This window comes from Bombyx mandarina, chromosome 24 (genome assembly GCF_030267445.1).
Source record: "Bombyx mandarina strain Sakado chromosome 24, ASM3026744v2".
Classification (NCBI taxonomy): domain Eukaryota; kingdom Metazoa; phylum Arthropoda; class Insecta; order Lepidoptera; family Bombycidae; genus Bombyx; species Bombyx mandarina.
Window position 1 is genome coordinate 2,893,529 of NC_143230.1, and position 27,821 is coordinate 2,921,349.

The following is a 27,821-nucleotide window of genomic DNA, read 5'->3' on the forward strand; positions in this document are numbered from 1 at the left end:
ATTTATTGTCAAACTTTTGTTCTTGACGTCTGTTGTCAAATTGAGAATAGATTAAATATTGTTTGTCTTTGTTAATATTTTTTATAGTGTATTCTTGGCGAAATTTGTGATTATAGAAGTATAAAATACAATCATAATAGTGTACAAACTTACAATTCCAATTAATTATAGTCGAATTTCGACTACTGCGGGACCTCTAGTACAGTATTAAGAGTTCTAATAATTAAAACATTTGAAGCTGACAATTGAAATTAATTGGGGCAAGTGTCACCGGGATCGCGGTTAGAATTGACCTGCCTGATCTATCGGCAACTTAACTAAGCTGCGTTACGTAGTGCACCTTACGTTACATTTTAGGTACATTAAGAATAAATTTTAATATATTATAACAGATCGATTTGATCCCTCTTTTTTTTCCTACCTAAGCTGATAGCCTTGAGAATCTATGTCAGCGTAACCGGGCGAGTAGGTGAGCTCACGGGGCTCAAACCGGGAGTGTTGCTAACACTAGCCTTAGCGAGAGCAATGCTACGCAGAATCTACCACCGGATCGGAAAGTGACTCACTAAGATTCGGCGAGAAACTCAGTGTGTCTGTGGGTTAATTTACTCGCCGAGCCCTTCATCGCAAGCGACGGGTTCGACGAGAACGATGACCGGTGCTTGGGGTACCTAAAAGCACCGTTAGTGGATCAGGAGGATCCGAAATGACGTGTTTAAGGTTTTGGCCGACATCGACTGTTTACCATTTGGTCCGCAGGATCGGCTATGTAGTTTTCGGCAGCCACGATGAGAGGATTCTCATATTGTGCTGCTTTATTGAAGTGGGCACTGGCTGTTGCTCCCTTAAAGTATTTTTTATTTTATTTTATTTTATTACGAAGACAAACAGTGAACTTAAACTATATAAACTCTAACCTTACAACTAAACACCATTTAAATGTCTCCGCATTTAAATAACTACAAACGATTGGGGCGTCGCATCGCCTGGAATTAAATAATTAAAGTAAAACGTGAAACAAAAACAAAAATTAAACAGTTTGAGAAAATAAAAAAACAGAAAAACGTAGTAAATAGAAAATAATTAATTAAATATTTGCATTCAACCATCGACTGACTAATGTTCTCCTAATACTAAGAGTAGAAGTGTTGAAAATGTCCAGTTCAGGGAAGTCAGCTAGAGCATTGAAACTGTTAGCAGCTCTTATAAAGAATGCATTACGTCTGTAATTTGTACCACCACGAGGTACTCCGAGACGAGATGATTGACGACTCTCGCGCACTATGGATCTCGGGGGCACCCTTAAACATAACAACGATAGAAGATAAGACGAGTCCACCTCAGACTGAGCTATTTTGCTATAAAGAACAATATCAGCTATCCTACGTCTTTCCTCCAGTGGAAGTATGTGATGCCTTCTACATCTCGTCTCGTAGTCGGGATCATACATTTTAGTTTTAAATTGAAGAAACCTCATGAATTTGGTCTGTATGGTCTCCAATCTATTTATATAAATTTTATATCGCGGATTCCATACCTGCGAACAATACTCTAGGATACTGCGCACATATGCACAGTACAGCACCTTAAAAATTTTAGCACTAGTAAATTGCGCACCAAGCCGCTTGATAAAACCTAATGATATATAGGCTCTTTTCACTATATTGTCTATATGCTTCTCATAAGACAGTTTCCTATCATGTGTTACCCCCAAATCGCAAAATTCATCTACATTTGCCAGATTGGTTCCTATAAGCTGATATGTGAACTTGACAGGTGTAGTCTTATGTGTGAAGGTCATGGCAAAACACTTCGAAACGTTGAGGTCTAATTTATTAAGATAACAATATTCCTCGAGTCTTAAAAGATCCTCCTGTATCATCTGACAATCATTGGAAGAGTTAACTTTTCTATAAACTTTCATGTCATCCGCATACAAGAGGAAGTCCGAAGACCGAAAACATGTACCTATATCATTTATAAAGATATTAAACATCAACGGGCCGAGCAGAGACCCTTGAGGTACACCAGAAGGGATCCCTCCCCAGGAAGAAGCATGTCCGTTGACTACAACCTTTTGTGATCTATTTTCAACATAAGAAGAAAACCACCTGAAGAGACTACCATGAATTCCAGCATTAAAGAGCTTTTGTAGCAGAATCGTGTGATCGATGCGATCGAATGCCTTACTGAAATCAGTAAAGACAGCATCAACTTGACCACCAGAATCCATATTACGTCTGAGATATTCCGTGAAGGTAACTAAGTTAGTGGTAGTCGATCTATTCTTCAAGAAACCATGTTGTTGCGCTATGAAGGTAGGTTTTAAAAAAGCGTACAACTGTGAATACACAACTCGTTCAAATAGTTTAGCAAATAAGCACAATTTGGATATAGGCCTATAATTTTTTATATTTTCTTTATTGCCTTTTTTGTGAACAGGTGTTATGAACGCAGATTTCCAGATCACAGGTACGATTCCTTCATAAATTGACCTACGGTAAAGTATGACCAAAGGTGCAAGCAAGTTCTCAGAACACCTAACTATGAATAGGGGTGGAATCCTATCAGGACCTGCTGCTTTTGACAGATCTAAAGCCTTTAGCAGTTTCAAAATCTCAGCCGGATCAATTTAAATACTGGATATGCAGTCTAACGCTCTTCTTATAACGCTTCTTATAACTCTAAGTATAACGCTCTTCTTAACGGTTCTACTCTTTTGGACCTATTTGACAGGTTTTGTCGAAACTGTTTGACATGTTTCAAGTAAATAATTTAAATAAAAGGCAAGAGCGGTCTCAAAATAATGGAATGTATAGGAAGAGACTTACATTCAACATTGGATTGACATGGGTTGAAGAAGAGAAGAGAGGGAGAGAGGCTGCATTTCGGTCGTGATATCTATTAATCATTTACCATCACATGGGCACAGTGCTACGCAAAATCTAGCACCGGATCGGAAACGCGACCCATTGAGAAGATCCGGCGAGATGGGCTGTGTCTACGGGTAAAAATAACTCACAGTTCTTTGTTCAGAAGAAATTAATTCACGATATCGGTCTCCTCGGGCAATTAGAATAATATGCAATCGGATAGTGACAACAAATTTATCAAGATCTTACTACTAGTTTTATTGACTTCGACAAGGTTGATAATAATCTCATTTTTTTAAAGTCGGTTTCCTTATTTATTTAACACTTCATAGGTCTTTTTAGGTGAGGTATGCTCGTCTGCCTACAAGGGCAATAAAAAAAATCTTATTGTTGTTGGTCCGTCCGTAAAATCATTTTATCTATTTTTTCCACATCTCTTTCTCTTTCTTATCTTTGATTGCTTACCCAATGCTCACTCATAAAATTTTATTCAGTTGAGGGCCATAAAGTCATATCAAAACAACTCTTCAAGTAAATCTACATGAAGTTCCGTTTTCGATCCGGTGGTAGATTCTGCGCAGCACTGCTCTTGCTAGGGTTCGTGTTAGCAACACTCCGGTTTGAGCCCCGTGAGCTCATCTACTAGTTAGGTTACGCTGAAATAGCCTCTCAAGGCTATTAAAGCTTAGGTAGGGAAAAAAAACGGTGAAGGAATAACATCGTGTAATTAAAATCAAACCCGCAAAATTATAATTTGCGTAATTACTGGTGGTAGGACCTCTTTTGAGTCCGCACGGGTAGGTAGCACCGCCCTGCCTATTTCAGCCGTGAAGCAGTAATGCGTTTCGGTTTGAAGGGCGGGGCAGCCGTTGTAACTATACTGAGACCTTAGAACTCGTACCTATCTCAAGGTGGGTGGCGCATTTACGTTGTAGATGTCTATGGGGTCCAGTAACCACTTAACAACCAGGTGAGCTGTGAGCCCGCCCACCCATCTAAGCAATTTAATTTTTTATTTTATTGATTTATTTATTAGGCTCACAATATACATCACAAGCTAAAAAGATACATAAAAAACACAAGTAGAAAGAAATCAAATCTAGCTTGCAATATAAGTTATGTGTGCACGACAAAACAAAACGTAGTGCTGAATTTGTACAACAACGTTCCTTATTACAATTACGACAAAACAACACGATAACGAAAACTAATCTAACTTATAATATAAGGACAAATTTATTCACAATATATAATAATATATATACAATAAGCAATTATATTAACCTACCTATTACAAACTTGAACATTTTTCTAAACGTAACTAATCTACAAGTAAAAATATCTAACTCAGTTGACGACCTTGCCAGTTCGTTATAGGTGCGACACATTCGGCACAAGTGGTGGTATTTAAATCAACAAATAACACAAATTGTATCTTATTAATCGGTATATTTCAACCCGAGCGCTTCGTTGTCGATAAAAATCTGCTAAATCGGTCCCGAAATACTCCCGAAAAATGTGGGAATCCGGTATCTAGTAATACTCAGTCCTGCGGGTTTTATAAATAATAGAGATACGTTATCTTATCTGGGGAGCTTTTAGGTTCGACCGCACGGGGGCGGTTCGATCGGGAAATACATGTTTATGGCAACACTGATTACGCGATAAACAACGGAGTCACGAAAATTTCAGGAGAAATAACTTTTTTTTTGTTTTATTTTTTAGTATGCAAACAAAGCAGTTCTGTGCTATGTAATCTATAAAAAATAAGGACTTTTTGGCGGGAACGCGAGGAGTGAAGTTGTGTGATTTCTTTTATTTTGTCTATTTAGTGTTTCTTCAGGTTTAAATGTATAATGTAGGTGGTTTATTGGCTATATAATATCTGTGAAAGTGCATAAATGTGGGAAAATTAAACAAAGCCGCTGAACGTAACTTCTCGGGTTCCTCCAAAAAGACCAGAAGAGAAAGAATAAATGACCACAATGACTGAGATTATAATATTTTATCCTATATCATCTCATTTCACTCCACATTATAATTTTTCATAAAATTAGGAATATAAATTAAAATAAAACATGACTTAAAGGTCTTAGTTACCAGGGCATAAAATGCCTTATATATACATATATTTTAGTTTAATAATATTTTAGTTATATTATTTATTTTAGTTATATTTTAGTTATATTATTTATTTTAGTTATATTAGTTATATATTTAGTTACAATATTTAAATAATATTTTAGTTTTTTGGTTCGTGACTTGTGCGTTCGAATTCATTAGTAGCTAGTTGGAGGTACACACAAGCTTTTGTCATAGTACCGTCTGTGTTTTTACGATATATGCCCACCTTTTTTTCCCCACCTGCTCGCTGGTACCCTAAGAAGCTAATCCAGCTTCATCCAGATGGGTAGGTGAGCTCACGGGCTCAACCTGAGAGAATTTGCTAACACTGGCCCTAGCAAGAGCAGTGCTTCGCAGAATCTACCACCGGATCGGAAACGCGACCCACTGAGAAGATCCGGCGAGAAACTCAGTGGGCTAAGCCTGCCATTTTTTCTAATTAAATACGTACTCAACAGATGTTCACGATTGATTTCCACGGTGAAGGAATAACATCGTGTAATAAAAATGAAACCCGCAAAATTATAATTTGCGTAATCACTGGTGGTAGGACCTCTTGTGAGTCCGCACGGGTAGGTACCACCACCCTGCCTATTTCTGCCGTGAAGCAGTAATGCGTTTCGGTTTGAAGGGCGGGGCAGCCGTTGTAACTATAATTGAGACCTTAGAACTTATATCTCAAGATGGGTGGCGCATTTACGTTGTAGATGTCTATGGGCTCCAGTAACCACTTAACACCAGGTGGGCTGTGAGCTCGTCCACTCATCTAAGCAAAAAAAAAAAAAAAAAAAATATCTATACCGTAGGTATTTTAGAACTGTTTTTTGTTTTTTTTTTAAATCAAGCTTAGCATAGGCCAATTTGATTCCAAACTTGTAGTGAGCGTTCGCAGCAGAATAAATTTAATTACGCAAAAACCCAGTTCCGACTTTAGAATCTAGCTTAGAGTTATTAACTTCTAATTACGTTACAAGTATTCTAATTAGATTGCGGAGTTGGATGGAGGGAGAGCTGTGAAAAAATTTAATTAAAGTTTATTGAGAACAAAATGGTCGATACTTATTTATTTATTACTAAAATATTTTGTATCTCAGGAATATGGACAAGATAGGATCATAATAACAAATTACATTATTATTTTTGCAACGTTTCGGTCTTTTATTAGACCTTCATCAGGGATCTGAAAATTACACATATTGATAACCAATATTATGGTTATCCTATCTTGTCCACATTCCTGAGATACAAAATATTTTATTAATAATTATGGACGATAATATTTATTTATTACACTTCATGTAAAACTTACATTGGCGAACTTAATGCCTAAGGCATTCTCTACCAGCCAACCAAAGGCAGGGTAAATAGTGGTAGGTAATCTCTATATTTATATATAAAAATGAATTGCTGTTCGTAAGTCTCGCTAAAACTCGAGAACGGCTGGACCGGTTTGGCTAATATTGGTCTTGAATTGTTTGTCGAAGTCCAGAAAAGGTTTAAAAAGTAGATACATATGCAAATGCTCGGAATTAAATAAAAATAATAATTTTGTTTTTCCTTTGATGTGTCCCCCGTCGGACGGATTACTTTGTTTGTTTTAAGTTTATTTTATACAAAAGTTTAGGTCTTTTATTTATCGACTGAGGCACTACGAAGTCTGCTGGGTCAGCAGGAGTATGATTATCGTTTTTACGTGACCAGGAGGTACAGACGGATCGGAAGCCCGCACGGGTAGGTGCCACTATCCAGCCCGTGACTGCTGTAAAGCAGTAATGCGTTTTGGCTTGAATGATCCAATCGTTCTACTATAAAACTGAGATTCATGTCGTAAATTTCATGGTGGTATTTACGTTACTGATGTCTACGGGATTCTGTAACCACTTAACGCCAATTGGACTGTAAGCTAGTTCATCTAATTACACAAAAAAATTACATCAGTTAACTTCCGAATTGAGGAAATAGGAAAACAGGGAACTGGGTAGGGAAATTGTAATGATAATAATAACGAAAATGGATTGAATTGAAACAATTATTTCATTATTATCACATATAATCAATATATTCTATTTAATACAATTTACATTACAAACAACACTGCAGTTTAACAATTATATATATATATATAAATATACTTTGTATCTTTTTTGATGAAATGCGAAATTGTAAACATAACATATTATATACTTACAAATGTCTCTTTAAATTAAATAATTAAGTATTAGCGTTTTAGCGTAACGACAAATTATTTTTAGCGTAAATAAAAATTATTATTGCGCATTTATAAATTTTAATTTAGCCTTTATTTTATTTGGACAGTTTCCGGAATTTGATTACTGTTTAGTAGACAGACATAGGCTTATGCAGTTTCGAGAATAAATCATCGAAATTCGAATGATAAATCATGGTCACCCGAGTTAGTTTGAAGTCGTCGTGGCCTAAAGGATAAGACTTTTTTTTTTTTTTTTATTGCCTTTGTAGGCAGACGAGCGTACGGCCCACCTGATGGTAAGCGGTTACCGTCGCCCATGGACTTCAGCAATGCCAGGAGCAGAGCCAAGCCGCTGCCTACGTCCGGTGCATTCGTATGTAGCGATGCACCGGTGTTCGAATCCCGCAGGCGGGTACCAATTTTTCTAATGAAATACGTACTTAACAAGTTTTCACGATTGACTTCCACGGTGAAGGAATAACATCGTGTAATAAAAATCAAACCCGCAAAATTAGAATTTGCGTTATTACTGGTGGTAGAACCTCTTGTGAGTCCGCACGGGTAGGTACCACCACCCCGCCTATTTCTGCCGTGAAGCAGTAATGCGTTTCGGTTTGAAGGGTGGGGCAGCCGTTGTAACTATACTGAGACTTTAGAACTTATATCTCAAAGTGGATGGCGCATTTACGTTGTAGATGTCTATGGGCTCCAGTGACCACTTAACACCGGGTGGGCCGTGAGCCCGTCCACCCACCTAAGCAATAAAAAAAAACACATTTATCATAGTTTAAAAAAAGCATGTATTTGTAATACATTGCTGCTTTAACTGCTTCAAGAAGTATCTACCCTGAATAGCTCTTTTAAATAAACCAAACATTTTGTCGATTTTAATTTAAGATAAAACTGTTTGTTGTCGAAATATAAATTTAGCATTGAATTTTTTTATATTTAGGACCATTTGCAGAGAAATAAACAGTGGTGATAGGGCGTGTTGTGAGCTCGCACGGATCAGCACTGACGTCCAGCCTATGTCTGCCACGAAGCAGCAATGCGTTTCAGTATGAAGGGTGGGACTGTCATTGTACTAACTATAAAATTAAGACTTAGAATTCGTGTTTCAAGATGGGTGGCGGCATTTATTTTGTTGATGTCCACGGGCTCCGGTAACCACTTAACAACAGGCGTGCCGTAACCACGCTCATCAACCGAAGCAATTATTATTATTATTATTATGTATTTTCATTTCATCAGAGCAAAATAACATCGAAGACAATTTTTGGAATATTAAAAAAAAATCCTATTTTTGATTAAATCAATTACTTTATAATTTCACATTGAAATAAAGCTCGACTTTTTTCTGTTAGTTTTCTAATTTAATTTTTATAATTATTAAATTTAATTATAAAAAGAATAATAATAAAAATGGCAACAATTCGTATTTTAGAATTTGTACATACTAGTTTCTTTTTCTTTTTTTTTTTACATTATTTACATATTCATTTAGTAACAATTTTCTTTTTTACAATCCTAAATATTTTTTGTTGTCGTATCGTGTGCGTGTAAAATCTAAAAAAAAAAAAACATTACTTATTATTTTCAATTACTTAAACCCTTGCCTACATAATCTTAATCAATTTAAATACAAAACAAAATTAATTTGTAATCTAGATTATAGTTACATGCCTTGGTAATTCCTGATTCCATTCTGACTATTTTATACCAGAGAGAGAGAGAGAAATAGAGAAAGAGATATTTCCTTTTTTTTATGATTAAAATTTTACTGGTGGCCCGAAGCCTTTCCAGTTTCACCAGGACAGGTGGTCTACGCCATCCGAGCATTGATTGTTCAAATTAAAATACTCTAACAGTCTCTCAGCCTATTTTTTAAAGACTAATTTTAACCCATTGACTGCCGTGTAGGTAACCGGTGCCTTACGCGGCCCACTGAAGTTATTATATCGAATTTAGTTACTAAGCGCCTGGATTACCTAACTTTGCCTTCTTTTGTTGAAGTGAAACTTCTAATGCGACTTCCAACAAGGTTAAAGCCTAATTTTAACTCTTTGACTGCCATGTAGGTCACCGGTGTCCTACGCGGCCCACTGAAGTAATTATATCGAATTTAGTTACTAAGCGACTGGATTACCTAAATTTGCCTGCTGTTGTTGAAGTGCAACTTCTAATGCGACTTCCAACAAGGTTGCGCTAAACGTTTAACATGGCATAGAAAGAGACAGAGCGAGAGTGAATGCGTGGTACTCGAACGCATGCGCGTAGTATACCTGTTACAGGCCAGCGCGAGCGTTAGCAACGAGTAACTTCCAATATTTTAATGAAGTAATTAAAAAAATATAGGTATATATTTATTTTTCTATCTATAATTTAAAATATACATAATATAAATGATTGAAGTTGTCGAAGATCTTTACACAGCATTCACTATTACAAGAGCAATCTGGTTTAAGGATGAAAAAATGAAGAAAACCACAATACTGCACATTGAAAAAGAAGTTTCACTTCATTCACGTGCACCAAGTTGCACGCGCACCGATTTTTTTAAAATGTATATTTTTAGTTTTTTGGGTCTCTTAGGTATATGTATTTTCATTCTGAGTATCATCGGAGTTATCTTTTCCAAAGTCTACTAGATATTCCAGCTAAGAAAATCAAAGAGAGAAATCAACATAATTACTTCAGTGGCACGCGCCAGTCGAAGGGTTAATTATGTCACGCAAACCAAAAATTGGACGTGTATTGGACCTTCGAGATAAAACACGAGGCCGAGGGGTAGATCTTCAAGATGCTGTACATTCTAGGACGCCACTGTACTCCAAGTCGCCGAGAGAGTTCCTGGAAGGCGGAACCGATGGGAGAATCACGTACGGGACCCGGAAATGCCCTGACGAGTTGGCGTCGGAGATTGAGGAGTGGGAGTAATTTAAACAAAACCTTTAAGCGCTATTGTTGATTCTAATTGTATCGTTTATACGTCGATGCTACGTAAAACTAAGAGCTGCTTTATTAAGTTAACGATTTGATTGCTGATGCCCGTGAACAAATCGTTGACGGTGATGTAAAAAAAAAGTAAAAATCTTTAGAAAAACCCTTCATTAATCTAATTTCCTTCAGTTGCCACTTACCGTAGGGTGGGCTGTATGCTCGTCTAAACTAAAAAAAATATTACCTCGTACAAAGTTTTTGATACTACTGTTCCTTCAGTCTTTTATATCGTTAGATGTTCGGATTTATTTTTTCTACATTAAACTCTATCGAATTGACGTTAATTTTACTTACAAATTAAATTTATAAAATGTTACTGGCAGCTTCTATACTATTAGGCCTTTTGAAGAGAGAAAACTGAAAAATTTTTAATTACGCAGCGCGATAAAAAAATAAATGGACGCCATCTGTTTCAATTATAAATTATAAACTAAATAGTTAAATTATATTCATTATTAATTATACAAAATAATTTATCTTATTGTTAAATTTTAAAAAAAATGTTATGCTTTAGGAAACAAATTCTTGTTTGTTACTTTCCTTTTTTTGTGAAACACTTAAAAAAATCACTAAAAAAAGCGTTTTATAAATTAAAAAAAACTAAAATTTACGATCACGACACCACAGTAAGTACATTCATGAACACTCGTTTCATATAATTTAAACTCAGTTCAATTGTTCTCATTAAATCACTAGCACACTTAAAACTCATTTGCATTGTTTTGCGCATTGTCAATTTTTCACTTAATAACACAATAACACTATTTAATAATCTCGTTTTCATTGTGCACTAAAAGTATAGTGTCAACTCATTTTCATTTTGCATTAAACGCATAGTGTCAACTCATTTTCATTTTGTACTAAACGTATGTGTCAACTCGTTTATATTGTTCACTTCCGTCAAGTCTTATATTCACTGTATTGCCAAATTAGTTTTTCTTCGCTTCAGTCTTTCGTTGTTAATTTTAAATGCTCTAAATTTGTTTCTGGTGATTTTGTTGAGCTAGTCTTGTTATCACACGGCGTCTGTACCGGAGAATTTACTGCGAACAAGAGATTCGTTAACGTTAAGTAAACTTTCAAACATCGTATTGCAATTCTCAATTGCATTATTATAAAGAACGTTTTGCTTTTTAAGCCCTTTTTTATTGCTTAGATGGGTGAACGAACTCACGGCCCACTCGGTGCTGAGTGGTTATCGGGGCCCATGGACATCAGCAACGTAAAGGCCGCCACCGATCTTGAGACATGAGTTCAAAACTCAGTTTCATAGTACAACACTTGTTCCACCTTTCAAACCGAAATGCATTACTGCTTCACGGCAGGAATAGGCTGGGTGGTGGTACCCACCTACAAAACGCCCTACCACCAGTAACTATGCAAGCTTTAATGAACATAATAAATCATAGAATAGTTACGGGGGTTAGTTAGAATAGTTACATAACAAAAAAAAAAATTAATGTATTTGTCTGATTTAACTGGTTCTTAGAACTCATAGATAATTACAACGTGACCGCCACCATCCACCTTGAGACATGAGGTCTGAAGAAGTTAAACGTTAATGCAATAGCAAAAAGTGCATACATACCATTTATCCTACTTTTCAAATGTGGTAACGTATTGGTTCGGTCCACGCCTTTGCTATAATAAACGGTGTTGTCCGTGTTAAATCTAACCGGGGGCGAGTTGGAACAGCTCCTGGAGTCCTGGGTCATCAGGGACCTTGGCTCCAAGTGGTATCTCGGCTCCAAATCCGGCATCTGCGTCAGATTCAGGGGATTCCTGCTGCTGTTACTGTATATCGTTGGAGGGGGGGTCGCGTATAGTTCGGGAGGCATTAGCTGTTCAGCTGGTAACTGAAAAGAAGGAAGGCTGAGTCAAACAAATCGATGTGTTACGTGACATTAGTTGGATTTTTTTTTATTCGAGTTATAGTTTGCCGGCTTGTGCTAAATTTTTATATGCTTATTATTGGCCAATTCAAGTAGTCCACTCATTTTAGGCCAAATTAGGTGAATATCTCGAAAAATCGACATACCCAGTATATTACCACGTAAAAACTTGTATTTTGGAATCCTAAAACTGTTCTCAAAATTCACATATAATTAGATGGTCGCAAATTTTAAAGTCAGGGGTCAAAGGTCACAAAATCGATATTTTTTCAAATTTTTTGCAGTGAGCTCATCTTCACGTCAAGGAGAAGCTGCAATAGCCTCTCAAGGCTATCATCATAGTTAGGAGAGAAAAAAAATTATCTACCAATACCGGCGACCGTTCAACTCGAGAAAATCAAACAAGAAAAAGTGAAATCGAAACTCGTTTTTTTCTGTTTTAAATATCGCGCAAAATTTGAGTAGCTCCTTGAAGAATTAAACAGTTGATTTAGGATCTCCGGACAGAATCAAATGCTTTCAAGAAAAACAGTTTACAAAATTGGTGGTCTTTCATATTTACTTAACTACTACTCAACATAAGCCAGAGTGTATTATCAGAGAGAACAATATTTTTTTTGGCTATATTACTTAAATATATTCAGATGTCCTTTTAGGTAGGCAGCAGCTTGGCTCTGCCCCTGGCATTGCTGACGTCCATGAGCGACGGTAACCACTTACCATCGGATGGGCCGTATGCTAGACTGTCTGCTCGGGCAATAAAAAAAAGTTGTTACCCCTTTTTCTTGTCATAAAAATACAATGTTTTTCGAGATTCCGATCTGGTATTGGATTCTGCCAATCACCGCTGATGCTAGGGCCAGTGTTAGAAAGCTCTTTCAGCTTTAGCCTCGTGAGTTCACCTATCAGCCAGAGGGTGGTTGGTATAACAGATATAGCCATTTAGGCTACCAACAAATAGATAGGAAAAAAAATTGATTTCCCACACTGACTATTAAGGTTTTTATCTATACAGGGACTGATTTAGCATTTAGACAGTCTCGACCGGAGAATCTAGTATAGTCCCCCGAGGTTACTAGAATAGGTAGGGAAAAAACACTACTGATACTATTGATCAACGAAGGAGGCTTTAAGTTTCTGGTCCAGAGACTGGAGCTGGACTTGGAGTACCAGAGACTGACAAATATACTTATATACGTTTAAATATATATGCACATATGAAACGCCCAGACAAAGAGCAAGCATACCTTCAACACGCAATGATTGCTCAATGTGGGAGTCGAACCCACGATTCTCGACGTAACAGTCAGGAGCGCTAACTACTGAACCACCAAGTCAGTCGAGTATTAAATACCGAGAAGTGGCATTGTTAAAGTTATTTGGGAAATTGAGGTTGTAATTTATCTCATGGGTTTTCTAATTTGAATGAGTGAGCCTAACTTCAAAGTGTAATTTTCACTTTATATTTTTTTTATTCCTTAGATCGGTGGACGAGCTCACGTTCCACCTGGTGTTAAGCGGTTACCGGAGCCCGTAGACAGTTACAATGTAAATGCCGCCACCCACCTTGAGACATGAGTTCTAAGGTTTCACTTTTAAGAATACAATAGCTGCCCCGCCCTTCAAACCGGAACACATTACTGCTTCACAGCAGAAATAGGCAGGGTGGTGGTACCTAACCGCGCGGACTCACAAGGCGTCCTATACCACCAGTCAAAGTTACGTTACTAGTTACTAGTCACTTACCAGGCCAGTAGTATTCAGCGGCAAAGCATTCTTATATTTCAACCAATCTTCGTAAACCTTATCGTACTGTCTGTGACAATCGTTTGGTCCAACATTCGATAAATGTAGACTGCTCATCGGTCCCAGACTCTGTATGCTTGGCCCCAAATTCGGCATTGGAGCCAAAGTTGGTGCATACGTGGGCCGTCTATAATCGATTGGCCGAACTTGTATGTACTGGTTGCATTGGTCCAGATTGTGGTCGTAGAATCTGTCGCAGTTCGTTTGAAGATCGTATTTGTCTGGCGTTTTCGAAATTAGCGGCCTTATAGAGCTGTAGTCAGTTGTGGAGGATTTATTTGAACAACTGTCACTAATTTTTCCATCCAGTGGTATTATATCTGGATTTTTGTCTGCAATTAAAATTGTTTAGTTAGTTAAAATGGCCGATTAGGCTACCATCATCCACAATTTCATTACAATTGGTTTGGTGTCTATGAAATCTGGTTAATTAAGACAAGCGGTCTAATGCAATCCAAAATGGTACATCTATGACTCTGTTAGATTCTGCTCTGAAAATATTATCAAGATCACTACGAAAAGAAACCATTACACTTTGATTATGTTGGATTGAATTCGAGATTTTGAAACAAAAAAAAAAAAATGTATTTGTCTGATTTAACTGGTTCTTGGAACTCGTAGACATTACAACGTGACCGCCACCATCCACCTTGAGACATGAGGTCTGAGCCTCAAATGTATACTGTACTCAAAATATGTGTACTGTAGTCGTCGTGGCCTAAAAGATAAGACGTCCGGTGTTCGAATCCCGCAGGCGGGTACCAATTTTTCTAATGAAATACGTACTCAGCAAATGTTCACGATTGACTTTCATGGTGAAGGAATAACATCGTGTAATAAAAGTGAAACCCGCAAAATTATAATTTGCGTAATTACTGGTGTTAAGACCTGTTGTGAGTCCGCGCGGGTAGGTACCACCGCCCTATCTATTTCTGCCGTGAAGCAATAATGCGTTTCGGTTTGAAGGGTGGGGCAGCCACTTTAACTATACTTGAGACCTTAGAACTTATATCGCAGGGTGGGTGGCGCATATACATCGTAGATGTCTATAGGCTCCATTAACCACTTAACACCACGTGGGCTGTCAGCTCGTCCACCCATCTAGGAAATAAAAAAAAGTTGCCTCTACAAGAAAAGTCAAGAAACGATATAGCTTGGACGCGAATAGTCATCCAATTTTAATGTTTTCATAAAGAGTTTGGAATCTTTTGAAATATATTCTCACCTATGCTATCAACGCTTTCAGATTCCTTGGTGCTGGTTAGTGGTATATTCAAGGTCTCGTCCTGTTGCCGCTTGTCTTTCTCACTTTTACCTGAGATAGATTAATGTATCTTTAATTATTTATCTTGGTAAGTTAATGTATGTGTAATGGCTGATTGGGTCTTTATCAACTGCTAGTTTTTCATTGCCAAAATTAATAGGAAGGATAGCGATAATAGATTATTTGCATGTAATTATAATTATAATTAGCCGGGAAAATTCACATACGATAGTTTGGCCCGTAACAAGGAATCCCTGTACTATGAGAAACAGACGTACGTATATACGTTCATATATATACATAGATATTCAATAGAGATACAGAACAAAAAAACTTGTTCATAACACGAATGTTTGTCCGAAATGGGAATCGAACAATATTGCAATATCTCTGCTTAAAATTTTAGAAGGAATTAGATGAAAGCACAGACTTTGGTAGAAAATTAAGGAAATGGACTAGTCAACAGAGAGTTATACGGTTTTGTTATCGGTATTCAACAACGGTAACAATAAGTATGATACGAGCGATCACTGGTGGTAGGTCCTCTTGGGAGTCCGCACGGGTAGGTAACACCGCCCCGCCTATTTCCGCCGTGAAGCAGTAATGCGTTTCGGTTCGAAGGGTGGAGTAGCCGTTGTAACTATACTTGAGATCTTAGAACTTATATCTCGAGGTGGGTCGCGCATTTACGTTGTAGATGTCTATGAGCTCCAGTAACCACTTAACACCAGGTGGGCTGTGAGCTCGTTCATCCATCTAAGCAATAAAAAAAAAAATAAAAAAAAAAAGAATTTCGCTTCCAATCTTCAGACTTACCTTCCTTCTTCTGACAGTATCGGCAGCAGAACACCGCGGCTGACAAAGCCGTCATCGCAGCGATCAGACCTACCGCCGCTAATACTATTATCAATACTGTGGTAAGTTCAACTTTAACTGGTACTTGTGCTGAAAAAAATGGGCCGATCAATCATTGTACCCATAAGGCGATTCGGTTCCGATATAAGTAATCATCTTCAGTCTTTTAGAGGCATAAATGGGTACATTAAATCCCACCGACTGAAATAACCTCTCTGTGGTTAATAGCTTCCCCTTGAAACTGAAGTCTTTCATGGAGGAAATGCCCATAATCTTCACGCTGGGCAGGCGTGTTGGAAAACGCAGAGACACAGCTCTTTTTGTGGATGAGGAGAGCCGAAGACCGAGCGGATGATAGATATGCGATAGATCTGTCCCTATCATCTACAGTTGGGAGTAATTTTGGGGTCAGTGTGACAAGTCACCTTATCAGAGCCTGTTACCAGGACTCTGAAACTGCGATACTTTAAGACAAATATTTTTTTGTATGGAAACTAGCGACATCTTGTAGCGGATGCCCCTAAACTTATATGCTGTTAATGTTAAGGCATTTAATTAAGAACATAAAAAATCAATAAATCATACAAGTCTTTATTTGTTATAAACTAATTGATTAAATTTTATCAATTTGTGGTCTCTGAAAATTTACAAAATCCTTCATTAAAAATAAAATATAGGATAATTAATATTTTAGTGCCATTTACAAGAGGAATGAGAAACTAATCGAAGCGAAGTCGACGTAATAGTGGTCGACGCCCGTAAACAGTTTTGTTGGGGGCTTGAGTTGCTTATCTATAACTAATTTATGTGTTACGAAAAAATCTCACTGTGAAAATACTTTGCTAACCCGTATGTCTTTGTGGGTACTTCAGTAAGTTCGAACTCAACGACAATGGCTCGCTAGATCCTTTTCGATTAAACGCTTTTATGGCAACCCCTAAAGCGTTGCCGGCTGGCAACCCCGACACTTCGAATTCTGGTTCTTCCCCCGTCATATTGCGGAGCAGTAAGCCGGTTGCCATGTCGAATATCTGTTGAAAATAATAAAAAATTTAAACACTGTTTCGTAGCGAAGATTTGAAAACTATTTAATAGTAATTTAATAAGAAATTAGTATTTTACTTACTTGTAATAGAAAGTATTGTCGCAGGCCGCCGTCGTGTCCCGGCGTGCAGTTCAGTGTCAAAGAGTCGTATGTTACATTCGTGATTTCGCATGCTTTAGGTGCCGATGGTTTGTCTATGGAGAAACATTATCTCTATATATAATCTCCATATATAAAAATGAATTGCTGTTCGTTAGTCTCACTAAAACTCGAGAACGGCTGAACCGATTTGGCTAATTTTGGTCTTGAATTATTCGTGGAAGTCCAGAGAAGGTTTAAATGTTAGATAAATATGCAAATGCTTGGAATTAAATAAAAATATCAGTTTTGTTTTTCCTTTGATGTGTCCCCCGTCGGACGGATTCCTTTTGTTTGTTTTAAGTTTATTTTATACAAAAGTTTAGATCTTTTATTTATCGATTGAGGCACTACGAAGTCTGCCGGGTCAGCTAGTTATTAATAAAATTTTACTGTCACCGGCTTTTAGATGCGCTTCAGCGAGCAAAGTCTGTGTTTATAATGAATGCTGATATCTCACTTACCAGCTGGAAGTATGTGGAATAGACATGGCTTCGCCTGTCCTCCCACCATGTTAGATCCTGAGCATTGAACCCAGCCGTAGTCCGAAGACGTGTTCACCATGTAGAGATACGTTCCTGTGAAACAGTACAGTACGTCAAGCACGAAAATCTAGCGAAATCTCATCGAACCAAAAGATACAGCAATTTAAAAATCAGGAAATTTTCTGGTATACTTAGTCTGGCCATAAATACTGTTACAATTAAAAATAAACAAAATATTACATTTGAATTTGGAATCTGTCATTTTTATATGATTGCTCATTGAGTTTTCTCATTTTGGCGCCAATAAATTGTACTATATTTTGCGATATTAAAATGGAGTGGGGTGATAAAGAGAACCGAATCGCTGTGATTGCATTACATAAAGTAGGTATGGAGCCAAATGCAATTTTTAAAACTCTCCATACGCTTGGTATTAGTAAAATGTTTGTGTGCCGGGCTATTAAAGGTGCAATGAGACCTCCTCTGTTTGTGACAGAAAAATATTTGGCCGTCCACGTAGTGTTCGTACGAAAAAGGTGGTCAAAGCAGTAAGGGAAAGAATTCGAAGAAATCCTGTCCGAAAGCAAAAGATTTTATCTCGGGAGATGAAGATAGCACCTAGAACCATGTCGCGTATTTTAAAAGATGACTTAGGACTTGCAGCCTATAAGAGACGTACTGGTCATTTCTTAACTGATAATTTAAGTAATAAATGTTATTTGCAATAGAATATTTTTTCCTTTATCTCAGTATTTATGGCAAGAGGTATTAATGCTCATTACAGCACTCGAATCCCAATACTGACAATTGCACCATAATGATAAGATACCAATGTTACGATTTACTCTATACTCATTCTTTTCACCACTGAGGAACTACTTCTGAAACCAGAGATGTTGGAAGGTTTTGTACGTACCGGGCAGGTTCTGAGCTGTCGTCATGGCTGTGGTGGAGAGCTCGTGTTTGCTGTGAGCAGAACTGTTGAACCACCAGTGGTATCTTATGGAATCCTGGTAAAGAATATACCATTAGAATAGTTTTTAAAGAACACAAGCGCGCGAATATTGAAGTGCATGGTTTTTGGCGTCATATTTGACCGAATCACGTGCTGACGATTCGTCCTCGAAGAACCACGGATGAATAGTTCTCCATGATAGGTGCCAGCAGGTTGTGTAATGTTGTAATTGATGGGTGTAATTGAAACACTACTGGGTGTTTGGCGAAATGAACAATATATATATATATTTATTGGTTATATGTGTGGACGAGCTCACAGCCCACGTGGTGTTAAGTGGTTACTGGAGCCCATTCGTCACCCACCTGAGATATAAGTTCTAAGGTCTCTAATATAGTTACAACGGCAACAAGTATAGTTTCTTCTTCCTAAGTTGGTTAGAGGGCTATGCCAGCATAACCAAACGAGTAGGTGAGCTCACGGGGCTCTAACCTGACGACGTTCTTAACACTAGCAAGAGCAGTGCTTCGCAGAATCTACCACCGGATCGGAAACGCGACCCGTTACACCCAACGCCATCTACTGGCGGTGTTAAAATAAATTCACCAGTATTTAAACTATATGAGGGTAAGTATAGCCTCCTAACTATATCTAACGCGAAGCAGTCATTCGTTACATCGTCTCGTCGAAAAAAATCTATGAAGAACTTAAGTTCTACGTTCAAGTGAAAATCTTTTATGAATCGCAGATTTAATTATCAATGTTTATTAAAACAATGGATTCTATTAAGCGGGTTAAGAGTTGAAACGTAATAGCTTGTATATAGGTCGGTAGGTAAAACAAATATGGTGTCGAATAGTCTTTGTAATTGCTTTGTGTGTTTATAATTGAAATGGACTTGAATGTGAACCATTATAAACTAGTTCTCGTATATACTTTGAGTTTGGCTTATAACATTACGTTAGGATTGTGGGTCACTATATTTGATACTTGAACTCACCCTTAAGATAAAAATCGGTTTGCGCGCCAATTTTGTTTTTGCTTTAAAACAGTAAGGAGACTAACGAAATTGAATTCAAACAGCCACGTAAATTATTTGTAGCAATCATTAGATTTTTTTTCAAATACAATGATAAATAGACAGCAAAATCTATTTTTTACTGGTGGTAGGACCTCTTGTGAGTCCGCGCGGGTGGGTACCACCACCCTGCCAAGTTCTGCCGTGAAGCAGTAATGCGTTTCGGTTTGAAGGGTGGGGCAGCCGTCGTTATTATACTTGAGACCTTAGAACTTGTATCTCAAGGTGGGTGGCGCATTTACGTTGTGGATGTCTACGGGCTCCAGTAACCACTTAACATCAGGTGGGCTGTGAGCTCGTCCACCCATCTAAGCAACAAAAAAAAAAGAGTAAGGTTGTTTTATTAATCGTCTTAACGGCATTGGCATTACACGTAGAAGGCTTTCTATATATCTGTGTGCTCTTCCACCCACTAATGACCTATAGTTTTAATTATAACAATTAAATTATCGCAGGTGTAAAACCATTTAAGTTACTTTACTATAAAATGATAGGACGTCTTGTGACCCGCACTGTTATGCACCACCACATTGCCTATTTTTGCCGTGAAGCAGTAATTGAATTTCGGTTAAAGGTTGGGGCAGTAAAAACTGAAACATTAGAATTCATATCTCAAGATGAGTGGCGGCATCATTTACGTTGTTGATGTCTAAGGACTCAGTAGACCACCGAACTCGTCCAGCCATCAAAGCAATAAAAATAAACTAGATGATGACCGGTTTTTTTGATAACGCCATCTTGTTGTGTCTTTAAAGCGGTTAGTTGCCCTCAATTAAGAAAAATAGTATTATTATTCGCCAATAGATGTCGGGAAGAGTTGATTATTGAAAACACGAATAAAATAACATTTTCTAAAAATAAATCGTAGTTAGATCGATTTATCGCCCCCGAAATCCCCTGTATACTAAATGTTATGAAAATCGTTGGAGCCGTTTCCGAGATTCAGATTATATACGTATATATTAATATACAAGAATTGCTCGTTTAAAGGTATAAGATAAGATAAGATAACAATGTCTTAACGGGGTCATTTTAAGTGCTTCAGCTCTATCAAACGATTTAGAGTAACACTTGATAGTTTTTTTATAACGGCCTTATGAAGCTCCGATAGCTCATGTATGTATGTTTAGTATTACTAGAGGTCCTGCAGTAGTCGAAATTAATATGATTGTATTTTATACTTCTATCACAAATTTCGCCAAGACTACACTATAAAAAATATTAAAACAAAGACAAACAATATTTAATCTATTCTCAATTTGACAACAGACGTCAAGAACAAAAGTTTGACAATAAATAGTATGCATGCGTGTGTGCGTCAAATACATGGTATGTAGTGTGTGTAATGTTTTCTTTATTGATTTAATGTATATTTTATGCATTATTTTAAAAAAAAAATATTAGCATTGTGCACTTCTTCTCTATATTCTCTATAAGTGTGGAAAATTTCATACTCCTCCGTCCGCGCAATTTTCGTAAAAAGGGATACAAAGTTTTTGCTTCACGTATTAATATATAGATTAGAACGAATAACACATTAGAGGAAGAGGTAAACTAAGAAGAAATGGATGGATTGCGTCAAAGATATATAGATTTTTTACGTCATCCTAATGCCAATGTCCGTGTTACACAATCTTTTTTAAATAGGGCACGAGAATTGTAGAATTTAAAAAAAGAATCAATTCGGTTAAAGACAGCACCGAAACGCGAATGATCAGAAATGTAACAACGTCTTTTTGTTTCACCGTTTGATTGCATTATGCAAAAAAGAACCAATAACGAAAATGTAAAACAAAAAACAAAAAAATAAGAACAAACAATTTGTTTTTTTTTTACTGTGTCGCTGTTAACAATTAGCAGTTTAAAAGTAGCGGTTGCAAATTTGCTTCTTACTTAAAAGGCTATAGGTTTGATGGTCGAATCTTAGCTTTATATTAAAAAGATAAACGAAACCACGTAATGCCGTATCGAGGGGTCAAGGGCTATTTAAGCGATATTTGGCTTAATACGCAACATTTAGCCTTGTAATTAAAGGTGCGTTTTATTTGGGTATTACCATCAACAGTTCGATGTTTTTAATACGCTTTTATTAGCTTCAGACTTAGTATGCGTATGTTAGTATGTAACGGAATCTTTGAACATGATTTTGACGAGCAAAACGTCGGATTAACTCGAAATTTCGCATACTTATTAATAGCCGATGACAATTCTATATTAAAAAAAAATATGATAAAATTGAAATTCAACTAAAAAATTAAAAATAAATAATAGTTTAAAAAAACAAAAAAAATACGCTTTTATAGAAAATTCAACTAAATATATTAAAATTTATTAAAAAATATTTTCTAGTTGTATTTTCTAGTATTTTTTAGTTGGATTTTCTACAAAGGCGTATTCTTTATAGTTTTTTTTTTAAACTATTTTTTTTTTAATTGAACTTCAATTAGCTTTGCTCCATAAAATTTTTCAAATTTCCAACTTTAAATGGCTCTCCTGTAAAGTTGTAAAACCATCCCTTATGCTAAATAGCCTTTCATCCCTCGTGTATATGTATCGAGAAAACCGTGTCGATAATGACAAAACAAAAAAAAAATGTTGTGCTTCGTTTTGCTTTAAACCATCCAGTCGAAAAGTACGCAAATGTATTTCCGACGTTAATGAAAGCATCCGTTGAGGCGGAAACTCTGGAAATTGTTACAATTAAAAAAAAATGAATGCCGGTGTGTTTTTGTTACGGAAACAAGCAGCGGACCTTTGTTAGTTATTTTAAACGGTTTTCTGCTTTCGACTGAAAATCTACGTATATTTTTTTTCTGTTGGACGTATAGATCAGACTATGGAGGACTCATAGTAAACAGGTAATTGAATCGCTACTGTGGCGGGTAGCCATCATACAACGCAAGATAATTGACAGATGCCTGAATCTCGCTTAGCGCATACATACAAGTTCCGAACAACAACATTCGGACCGTCGGTTTACCGAGCAATATCACCCGCTCGGTGGAAGATCTTCCTTTCGTCGTATATCTCCCCAAACTACTAAAGCTCATAAAAAAGAGAGACGTGTCGCTTTTCGATTCTCAATTTCGCTTAGTTGAGATTCAAACTACAAAGTTGCTGAAGACGTTTTCATTTGAACTTTTAACAGAAAAAAATGCGAATACATTTTTTTTTATTGCCCTTGTAGGCAGACGAGCATACGGCCCACCTGATGGTGAGTAGTTACCGTCGCCCATGCACTTCAGCAATGCCAGGGGCAGAGTCAAGCCGCTGCCTACCGTTTAATACTCTCCACAAGCCTCGTTTGAAGAAGGACATGTCATAGCGCTCGGGAAACACCGTGGAGGGGAGCTCATTCCATAACCGGATGGTACGTGACAAAAAACACCTCTGGAAACGCACTGTGGATGACCGCAGTGGCTCCAGGTAGTATGCATGAACTCTACTCCGGTTATATATACACTATACCTTGACTATGTTGTGAAGACATAAGTCTTAAAAGGATTCCCCAGAGAACAGTTAGCAGTGTTTTCTGAGTGACATACGTACTGCGATCGTCAATCGTAGGTTGGTAGGGCACATTGGAAACCCATACAGGGAATTCCTCATTTTACGCAAAACAACCACGCGTTCCAATTCGAAAGACGAGACAGCAGCTATACGATAACAGTTCAAGCTGATTTCTGGAGGTGGGTAATTATAATCACGCTGTGATTGTCTATGAGCTTCCGATACTGTCAAGGCTATAAAAAACAAGAATTCCGTATGACCACGATTGCTCTGCTAAGAGTAATCGACTATGATGATGATGGACCGTGAGATCCAGGCGATAAATAAATAAAACTAGAAACATGGCTTAATAATAATAATAATAAAGCCTTTTAATTCCTAACTAGATGTATGATGAAATTTAATATTTTTGTGTTTTTTACATTTCATTTCCTATATTATATCTCGCAGTTCGGCGTGCCTCGTGGCATAGGCCTCCTCCAGCTCTCTCCATTGGGCTCGGTCCTCTGCAACTCTGGTCCAGTATGGTCCTAGGGTTAGGCGTATATCGTCAGTCCATCTTGTTTTCGGACGCCTCTGTTTTCTGGTGTTCCCTCTTGGTTACCATAAAGTTACTTGTTTACTCCACTTGTTTTTTTTGCGACGTAGCATATGTCCTGTCCAGCTCCATTTAAGATTTTCTATACGGGTTATTATATCCGTTACTTTTGCCTTCCTTCTTATTTCCAAATTTCGAATTTTGTCACTAACTCTGATACTCAACATGCTTCTATCCATTGCTCTCTGTGTTTTAGCAAGTTTTTCTCTATGTTTGTCAGTTAATATCCATGTCTCACAGCCGTAAGTCATGCAGGGGAAAGTCAGTCAGAAACATGACTTACTAGAGTAGAAAAATCAGTTTCTACTTTGACTGAATTAGAGTTGAGCATTTTGTGAGCTCGCAAACCAAATCCAAGTTAATACCCTTCAGTTTCAAGGTATACGGAACATAATGCTTCTTATTACGAGCATGGCGGGCTTTGATAAGATCGTTCCTCTCAAAGAACCTTGCTTAGTGAATGCTTCATCAAAAGAATTTTTTAAGCCTGCAGCCCCAGCGGGTTAGGTTGACGCCTTTATAGATCAATCAGAACCAAACCATACACGTATACAAATAAGATAAGTAATGTGGTTGTTACTTACAGTTTTTCGTGCTAATAGAACTGTAGGTCGCGTCGTTTCCCGGTAGACCCTAACATTCATGAATAACATAACATGCAATCAATGGTTGGGTTTACCGTCTCGTACATATTTCACGTGAAATGTATAAATATTTGTATACAGGGCGTAGATACTGGAACTGTTCCCGGTGTTAAATAAAATGGGTGGTTCATTGAAGTAGAGTTGCCAAAGACAAGGTAGCAATTAAAATCATTGGAAACCTCCAAAAGGCACATCGAAATAAAATACACCTCATACGGTGGGTGTATTAAAAGATTGAAATCAATAATAACAGTAAATAATTTTTGATGCTGACATAGGTATGATCCTATCCTCATTTAAGTTACGAAGTGAGGATACTCTAGACGATGCACCCCATCTCAAGAAAGACGGTGTTCTGGCAGGCCCTAAATCCAACAATATAGGGACAACTTCTTAAGGTCATCAAAATTTTTTGTTATTAAACTTTGCACAGATAAAACTATAGGAATAATTGCTTATAGTCTCCATGCCAGATCAAAATTAAACAGTCATTAAACATTTCGTATGCGTCAGTTTAAGCGGAACTGTCGTTTTCACTTCAGGATTCGGAAGCGGATTCTCTACACCCTGTATAGTGCCAGCGTATAACTAAAGAGTGTCCTGAGGGATGCGACGAGGATTCGTTTGAGTAAGGCTCTTTTCCACGCTTTGGTACAGTATATTAGATTTTATTAAAACAAATAGATGTTTTGGTTCCGGCCGTGCACACGATTAATGATAATGATTGTGTGTTTTGTTCCCAAGAAATTCAACTTTGTCGATTTAAAAATAATAGAGTGCTGTAATTAAATATTAAACGTATATAATTATCAATTTGCGTGATAATTGGTTTTTGCCGCAACTCAGTCTTGTATTCCGTTTAGGAGTAATGAACGGCACTTCGGATACGTTACCTTATGGTGACGATCATTAATTAACACCAGATGAACCGTGAACTCATCTAATTTGGAACTTTACTGATTCCATTATCGTCATCGTAGAGGCGTGCTAATTTTTAATCAATTTTTTTTATATTGGACTACGATCGATTTCGCTACTCACCGGTGTTGATCACCAGAGCACGTCAACATCACAATATAAATACCGCCACCCATCTTAAGTTATGATCGAATTCTTAATTCAATTGCATAGCGACTGTTCCAAGTTCAAACCTGATTACGTAACGGCCTTGAATTCGAAACAGGCAATAGGGTAATTAGTGCCTACAAATTGCCATAGCCCCCAGCACTGTTAATCTAATATATCTTTGATTCAAACTATTTGAAACATTTATCATCATTCATTATTTAGACGCATTGACATTTGCTTTCGCGAAGAAATCTTTACAGTTTTAGCTCTAAGTCACAATGGATGGGCACTCACTTAATGACCTAAGTTTCGAGATAAGGGCTGAAAAGCGTCATTAAATAAAACTTAAGTAAATAAGTTTTTTGTCTTCAAGATGAAATGACAATATCGTCTAAATAAGATAAGAAAATCACTCATTAAGTCGAATTTAGATGCGAAGATTGGATTAAAAATGATAATGATGAGACTAGTTCAGTGTGAGCTTCATCAGTGGACTTTTCACTGATGCATTTCAGAGTGTGTTATTTTTTTCACCTACATTATTAAACGAATTCTCAACCCACTTAATATTTGATAATTATCGGGGCCCATATTAAGTTAAGAAGTGGGTGTGAAAAAAAGGACGACAGAAACGCATGACTGCTTTACTGCAGATATAGGTAAGACGATGCGGATATGACCGTATATTGGTGTAGGCATTATAGTATGACAACATACTTTTAAAGTAAATCAATTTCTAAATTCAATTGTTTTCTACAATGTTTCTTAGTATTTTCATTAAATTCTCGGTCTTTATCCATTGAAGTAACAAGTGCACTTACCTGGGGATTGGCATCTAAGTCGCATTCAATTTCCACCACCTCGCCCCTAGCGGCTCTTAGCACTAAAGGCTGGTTTGATCTACACGTTGGGGAAACTAAGAAAAACAACTCTTATTAGTCACCAATACGATTCAGTTTGTCAATATATCCAATTAGTTCATTTAAGAAGATCTTAACTTAGAAGAGATTTGGAAATTTCCGAGATTTCATTATCAAGTCCTATTGTTCTTGTGACTCGAGGACTCATATACTAAATTTATTGGCTCTATATCTTTTTAGTCTGTATTTAATTTTTGGTCACTTGATAAATTAGTGAGACTATCACAAGATGAAGTACCTTATATTTTCCATTTAAAGTAATCAGACCCGATTTTATAGCTTCCTGTTAAGATTCCGATTCCGTGTTGTTTATTTCTTTTTGTTATTTGAAAAAAACCTATTTAAGTCACCTTGGGAGTCTTAACACAACAAAAAGAACCACAGTATTAAATATTCGACGAATTGTACTTTAGTCGCCGGTGACAATGAAAATTTTACCAAAAATGTTAAAACAAGAATATAAGGGGTTTTACTTATGCCTAAGGCTCTATATATATATTTCCTTTCGTTGTCGTGAATCCTAACAGCCAGCTATAAAATCGGGTCTCATTACCTTAAATGGAAACTGTGTCTTAAATGTATGTTAGTTACGCAAAATATGGTTTTTGTTGTTTTAATTTTTACTACACTTAGTTATGCCTTCATCGCGGGAGTCGTTTGCAAGTAAATATTTCACTACAAATATTGGTACTTGCGTGCGGATTTTGAACAACGGCGTAGTCGCATCGCTTGATACGAATGCACCGGTCGTCTTCTTAATCTTTAGGCAATGACGACTTTGCTTACACTAAAATGATTGTTCACTGCAAACTCAACTCTTCATTGGCATACTTATGTTTTGATATAAAATATATTCTGTGCATTTGTCTCACTGTCCCTTTTAGATAAATCTATTTTCGCACGATCCAGTATGTGACCATCTGTTTTATATGTTGTCTTAGTATTAAAAATCTTATATATATAGTGACGTTTCTTTCACCACCTACAGACAAAAGACGAATGAGATACCAGACTTACACTTGACGTCCAGCATTAGGGGTTCACTGGACCCGTCGCCGAGGCTGTTCCTGGCCGAGCAAACGTAAGAACCAGCTGCTTTCCTGGATACCTTCTGCAGCACCAGACTCTGATTGGCCAGGAGGACGCCTGGCCCGGATTTTACTATCACACCCTGTTGATGAAACACCGAATTCTTTCAAAACTCAAAATTTTAATTCTTATTTCATGTAATCTTCCTATTTATATCAGAATTAAAAGATAAATAATAGTTATATATTATACGTCGGTTGATCAACTTGACTGTGCTCCCGAAGCAGTCGATTTCTATGGGCGACTGTAATCACTTACCGTCGGAGGA

General features: G+C 37.1%; 1 protein-coding gene across 2 annotated transcripts in view; it reads right to left on the reverse strand.

The window, feature by feature from the left end:
* Positions 1 to 10,809: 10,809 nt before the first annotated feature.
* LOC114248501 (nephrin) overlaps positions 10,810 to 27,821 on the reverse strand; it is a 424,177-nt gene continuing 407,165 nt past the window's right edge. For both annotated transcript variants that reach the window (XM_028181757.2, XM_089737838.1), the window contains 11 exons: positions 27,482 to 27,635; positions 26,366 to 26,460; positions 18,608 to 18,701; positions 17,671 to 17,784; positions 17,150 to 17,262; positions 16,871 to 17,054; positions 15,985 to 16,113; positions 15,130 to 15,219; positions 13,845 to 14,236; positions 11,795 to 12,062; positions 10,810 to 11,249 (listed from right to left, as the gene is read on the reverse strand). In XM_028181757.2, coding sequence (XP_028037558.2) covers positions 11,152 to 11,249; positions 11,795 to 12,062; positions 13,845 to 14,236; positions 15,130 to 15,219; positions 15,985 to 16,113; positions 16,871 to 17,054; positions 17,150 to 17,262; positions 17,671 to 17,784; positions 18,608 to 18,701; positions 26,366 to 26,460; positions 27,482 to 27,635 — 1,731 coding nt within the window. In that variant the 3' untranslated portion in view covers positions 10,810 to 11,151. The remainder of the gene's footprint in view (positions 11,250 to 11,794; positions 12,063 to 13,844; positions 14,237 to 15,129; positions 15,220 to 15,984; positions 16,114 to 16,870; positions 17,055 to 17,149; positions 17,263 to 17,670; positions 17,785 to 18,607; positions 18,702 to 26,365; positions 26,461 to 27,481; positions 27,636 to 27,821) is intronic.